This window comes from Salvelinus alpinus, chromosome 23 (genome assembly GCF_045679555.1).
Source record: "Salvelinus alpinus chromosome 23, SLU_Salpinus.1, whole genome shotgun sequence".
In the NCBI taxonomy this organism is placed as follows: domain Eukaryota; kingdom Metazoa; phylum Chordata; class Actinopteri; order Salmoniformes; family Salmonidae; genus Salvelinus; species Salvelinus alpinus.
In genome coordinates, this window is record NC_092108.1 from 20,262,231 (window position 1) to 20,268,547 (window position 6,317).

Here is a 6,317-nt window from a genome sequence, read left to right on the forward strand (position 1 = left end):
CAAGTTAGTTCGTCAAATTTCTGCCCTGCTAGAGCTGCCCCGGTCAACTGTAAGTGCTGTTATTGTGAAGTGGAAACGTCTAGGAGCAACAGCGGCTCAGCCGCTAAGTGGTAGGCCACACAAGCTCACAGAACGGGACCGCCGAGTGCTGAAGTGAGTAAAAATTGTCTGTCCTAGGTTGTAACACTCACTACCGAGTTCCAAACTGCCTCTGGAATTGGAACATCAGCACAAGAACTGTTCGTTTGGAGCTTCTTGAAATGGGATTCCATGGCCGAGCAGCCACACACAAGCCTAAGACCACCATGAGCAGTGGAAACATGTTCTCTGGAGTGATGATTCAAGCTTCTGGCAGTCCGAAGGACGAATCTGGGTTTGGCGGATGCCAGGAGAACGCTACCTACCCCAATGCATACTGCCAACTGTAAAGTTTGGTGGAGGAGGAATAATGGCCCGGGGCTGTTTTTCATGGTTCGGACTAGGCCTCTTAGTTTCAGTGAAGGGAAATATTAAGGCTACAGCATACAATGACATTCTAGACGATTCTTTGCTCCCAACTTTGTTTGGGGAAGGCCCTTTCCTGTTTCAGCATGACAAGGTCCTTACAGAAATGGCTTGTCGAGATCGGTGTAGAAGAACTTGATTGGCCTGCACAGAGCCCTGACCTCAACCCCATCGAACACCTTTGGGATGAATTGGAACACCGACTGCGAATAGGGGGCAGAGGCAGCCACATCCTCTGACAGGTGAGTGGAGACCGATATAGACCAATGATTTATATATACACTAGATGACTGATAGGGGCACTGTGTTAAAGCCACCATGCCTCCATCTTGGTACCCCCCCAACAAAAATATTTTGGATGCTATAGAAATCCTTTAATGTCTACATTAGTTTTTGCCACATTTACTCTACTACAGACACCTTAATGCATACTAGTAAATTATATTATGTGAGATAAATATTATATATATATACAGTATATACACGTATAAAAACATTTTCCTGAAAGTAAAAATTTGAGATTACTAATGTGTCTTCACGACAACAAAAAAATACTTAAAAACATTACATTTTGTCCTTGAAACATTCCTATGGAGGACTGCTCCTCCTGGGGAGTGCCAATATGGCCAACCGGTGGCTCCAAAGCCTCCTCAATCGCCAATACATACAGCGCCTTCAGAAAGTATTCACACCCCTTGACTTCTTCCACATTTTGTTGTGTTACAAAGTGGGATTAAAATAGATGTAATAGTAATTTGTGTCAATGATCTATACAAAATACTATGTCAAAGTGGAAGAAAAATTCTAACATTTCTGCATAATGTATGAAAAATAAAACGAATATTTCTTGATTCGATAAGTATTCAACCTTTGGCGGAAATTACAGCTGTGATGCTTTCTGGGTAAGTATTTAAGAGCTTTGCACACCTGGATTGTACAATATTTGCAACTCTCAAGTTGGTTGTTGTTCATTGCTAGACAGCCATTTTCAAGTCTTGCCATAGCTTTTCAAGTCAAAACTTTAACTAGGCCACACAGGAACATTCAATGTCGTCTTGGTAAGAAACTCCTGTGTATATTTTGCCTTGTGTTTTAGGTTCTTGTCATGCTGAACGGTGAATTTGTCTCCAAGTGTCTGTTGGAGAGCAAACTGAACCAGGTTTTCCTCTCGGATTTTGCCTGTGCTTAGCTCTATTCCATTTATTTTCATCCTAAAAAAACTCCATAGTCCTTGCCAATGACAAGCATACCCATAACATGATGCAGCCACCACCATGCTTCAAAATATGAATAATGGTACTCAGTGATGTGTTGTGTTGGATTTGCCCCAGACATAATGCTTTTTATTCAGGACATAAAGTTAATTTCTTTTCAATTTTTTTTTCAGTTTTACTTTACTGCCTTATTGCAAATAGGATGCATGTTTTGGAATATATTTATTCTGTACAAGCTTCCTTCTTTTCACTCTGCCATTTAGGTTGATATTGTGGAGTAACTACAATGTTGTTGATCCATCCTCAGTTTTCTCTGTTTTAAAGTCACCATTGGCCTCATGGTGAAATCCCTGAGCGGTTTCCTTCCTCTCCGGAAACTGAGTTAGGAAGGACGCCTGTATCTTTGTGGTGACTGGGTGTATTGATATATCATCCAAAGTGTAATTAATAACTTCACCATGCTCAAAGGTAGATTCAATGTCTGCTTTTTAAATTTTTACCAATAGGTGCCCTTCTTTGAGAGGCATTGGAAAATCTCCCTGGTCTTTGTTGTTGAAAACCTCCCTGGTCTTTGTGGTTGAAAACCTCCCTGGTCTTTGTGGTTGAAAACCTCCCTGGTCTTTGTGGTTGAAAACCTCCCTGGTCTTTGTGGTTGAAAACCTCCCTGGTCTTTGTGGTTGAAAACCTCCCTGGTCTTTGTGGTTGAAAACCTCCCTGGTCTTTGTGGTTGAAAACCTCCCTGGTCTTTGTGGTTGAAAACCTCCCTGGTCTTTGTGGTTGAAAACCTCCCTGGTCTTTGTGGTTGAAAACCTCCCTGGTCTTGGTGGTTGAAAACCTCCCTGATCTTTGTTGTTGAAAATCTCCCTGGTCTTTGTTGTTGAAAACCTCCCTGGTCTTTGTGGTTGAAAACTTCCCTGGTCTTTGTGGTTGAAAACCTCCCTGGTCTTTGTGGTTGAAAACCTCCCTGGTCTTTGTGGTTGAATCTGTGTTTGAAATTCACTCCTCGACTGAGGGACCTTACAGATATTTGTATGCGTGGGGCACAGAGATGATGTAGTCATTCAAAAATCATCTTAAACACTATTATTGCACACAGAATGAGTTCATGCATCTCATTATGTGACTTGTTACGCAAATGTTGTATCAGCAATCCAGGGTTTATATACATCAATCGGTATAGACTCAGCAACGCAGCACCTCAGAGCCCTCTGGTGACAGAGATAGGATTTTAAACTCCAAACACACAGTACAACAGTTTGTTGTTACATTCCTGTTTAATTAGGAGAGCTGATTATTCTAGTCTCTTTGAAAGTTGTTTTAATTATCTCGACTAAAAATAGCTCTGCTATTCTTTTTAAAAGCAGCAACTATGCAGTTATCCAGGTCACTTACTTCTAGAACAACTCCAGTGATCTTTTAGAATGGTGTTGTTGAAAGATTATTTCTACAGCTAGGTATTGAGGAGTCTGATGTCAAAAAGTGTCTTTCTGAGCATTTAAAAAAATATATTTATGTATATTTATTTTCCTAATTCCCACCAATGCAACTACTATAAAATACATATAGTAGACTGTACACAGAAAGAGAGATGTCAAATATCCAATTTATATTTAAACACACCCTTTCCTAATACCCAATTAAGAAAAAAATATAAAAATCCTCCTCCCACCTGTGACTAAGGGGTCAAGGGTCACAGATCCATCATGAACTCCCATGATGTCCCTTTTCTGTCTGTGTTCTCAGGGGACTGCTGGTGGTCTGGTGGCGCTCCACCATACCCAGGATGCTCTCTGCCATCCCTCTGACGTTGCTGTGGGTGTCAAGGTCAGAGGACAAGATCTTCAGGAATTCCACTGCCCCCTCCACCTGGAGCATATGGCAGTACTGCACACCTGGAATAAAATATAATCACACATTATATACAATGCATTTAAAGCACCTCAATAATATAGACAAACTAGTGAGAGAACACCTCCTCCGGCCACACACATTCTATGTGATCAAAGGACTATGCATGTGCCTACAGCACAGTATCTTACAGCTATCTTCAAGTTATTGAAATAGTTCCCCAAATGATACCATGTACTGTAAATGACACACACACACACTCCCTCACCGTTCTGAGTGCAGACGAGACGCATAGCCCAGACAGCCCATAGCTGCACTCCAGCAGGCTGAGAGGTCTGAAGCAGGGAGAAGAACGGCCGGAACGACCTGAGGGAGGAAGGGAAATAAGTAAGGGAGAGAAAGAGAGAGGAACAGAGAGAGAGAGAGAGAGAGAGGAACCGAGAGATGAACAGAGAGAGAGAGAGAGAGAGAGAGAGAGAGAGAGAGACCACTGCACAAAATATAAAACAATTAGAGAGTGTCATTTCCCCAAATTTGAAACTCTTATTCAAGGTTTCAAAGACCTCTCTGATGAGAGTAGGCTACCCGTCCTGTTGGGGGAGGACGCAGAGAGCTGTGGGTTGGCAGCGCACTACATTGCTGCCTGCCATAAGATGAGGGACAGTGTCTGACAGACCAATCAACCTGCACATGTACTCTACTGTATGTTTATTGTTATTGTTCAATGTATGGTTATTTTGACCCTTGGTTATTGTTGTTACTGTTGTCACGTTGACAATTTTGATTCTCATTTTTATATTGTAAATAAGCTTTGGCAATATGTACATTGTTACATCATGCCAATAAAGCAAATTGAATTGAATTGAATTGAGAGAGAGAGGAACAGAGAGATGAACAGAGAGAGAGAGAGAGAGAGAGAGAGAGAGAGAAAGGAACAGAGAGAGAGAGAGAGGAACAGAGAGAGAGAGAGAGAGAGAGAGAGAGAGAGAGAGAGGAACAGAGAGAGAGAGAGAGGAACAGAAGGAGAGAGAGAAACAGAGAGAAAGAAACAGAGAGAGAGGAACAGAGGGAGAGAGAAACAGAGAGAAAGAGAGAGAGGGAGAGGAAGAGAGAGAGGAAGAGAGAGAGAGAGAGTAAAATCCAAATTGGATTTATACCAAAACATCGCACGACTGATCATATTTACACCTTACACACCCTGATAGATAAACATGTCCACCAAAATAATACCAAAATATACGCTTGCTTTATCGACTTCAAAAAGCATTTGATTATATTTGGCATACAGGACTGTTATACAAAGTTATTGAAAGTGGTGTAGGGGGTAAAATATATGACATATTTAAATCAATGTATACTGGCAATACGTGCAGCATTAAAATTGGCAAGAAAATAACAGAATTCTTTAACCAGGGGCTGGGCCTTCGCCAGGGTTGCAATCTGAGCCCTGCACTCTTCAATATTTACATCAACGAATTGGCCACTATTCTAGAGAAATCCTCAGCCCCTGGTGTTAGTCTACACAATTCAGAGGTTAAATGCCTACTCTTCGCAGAGTACCTATGCCTGCTGTCACCCACAGTACATGGCCTACAGCAGAGCCTGGACCTGCTAGAGCAGTACTGCCAGACCTGGGCCCTGGCAGTAAACCCCAAAAATACTAAAATAATGATTTTCCAGAGAAGATCCAGATCTCAGGGAATTAGACCAAAGTTCTCAATTGGTACACAATATATAGAGTACTGCACACACTACAATTACTAAGGTTTAAAAATAAGCTCAACTGGACACCTTAATGAGGCAGTGAATGAACTGAGAGAGAAAGCACGCAGGGCATTCTACGCCATTAAAAAACAAATTCAAATACCTATTCAAATTTGGCTAAAACTAATTGAATGTGTCATTGAAACAATTTCACTTTATGGCAGCGAGGTGTGGGGTCCACTTGCAAAACAAGATTTCACCAAATGGGACAAACACCCCATTGAAACCCTGCATGCAGAGTTCTGTAAGATTCTCCTACATGTCCAGAGGAAAACTACAAACAATGCATGCAGGGCAGAATTAGGCAAATATCCACTAATAATAAAAACTCAAAAAAGAGCAAATAAGTTTTGGAAACATCTAAAATACAGTGACCCCCTCTCATATCATTACTACGCCTTGCAATGCCAAGAGCTGAACAAAGAAAAGAGTCCCCTCATCCAGATGGTCCTGGGGCTGAGTTCACAAACCTGTTCTACTAACACACTGAAACTTCAGGACCAGAACATCCAATCAATCAGAATAAACCAAATTACAACATAGTCAAAACAAAACTACATTGCTTATTGGGAAACACAAGCACAACGCAAAATGCAGTGCTATCTGGCCCTATATCGACAGTACACCGTGGCTAACTATTTGACCATGGTTACTGATCAAAAACCTTGACAAAGTACAGGCTCAGTGAGCACAACCTTGCCATTGAGAAGGGTAGACACAGGAAAACCTGGCTCCCTGTAGAGGAAAGGCTATACAACCACTGCACCACAGCAGAACCTGAGACGGAGCTGCATTTCCTGACAAAATGTAAAAAATATAAAACAATTAGAGAGTGTCATTTCCCCAAATTTGAAACCCTTATTCAAGGTTTCAAAGACCTCTCTGATGAGAATAGGCTACCCGTCCTGTTGGGGGAGGACGCAGAGAGCTGTGGGTTGGCAGCGCACTACATTGCTGCCTGCCATAAGATGAGGGACAGTGTCTGAC

At 41.8% G+C, this 6,317-nt stretch overlaps 1 protein-coding gene across 2 annotated transcripts in view; it reads right to left on the minus strand.

Annotated features, from left to right (window-relative positions):
* Positions 1-2,786: 2,786 nt before the first annotated feature.
* Positions 2,787-6,317, minus strand: part of LOC139550511 (protein zyg-11 homolog) — a 50,533-nt gene continuing 47,002 nt past the window's right edge. The window contains exons 13-15 of one of the 2 annotated variants that reach the window (XM_071361447.1): positions 3,835-3,932; positions 3,388-3,610; positions 2,787-2,926 (exon numbers count right to left, since the gene is read on the minus strand). In XM_071361447.1, coding sequence (XP_071217548.1) covers positions 3,420-3,610; positions 3,835-3,932 — 289 coding nt within the window. In that variant the 3' untranslated portion in view covers positions 2,787-2,926; positions 3,388-3,419. Of the gene's footprint in view, positions 2,927-3,222; positions 3,611-3,834; positions 3,933-6,317 lie in introns of those variants that run through there. The other variant, XM_071361446.1, reaches the window with a different exon arrangement.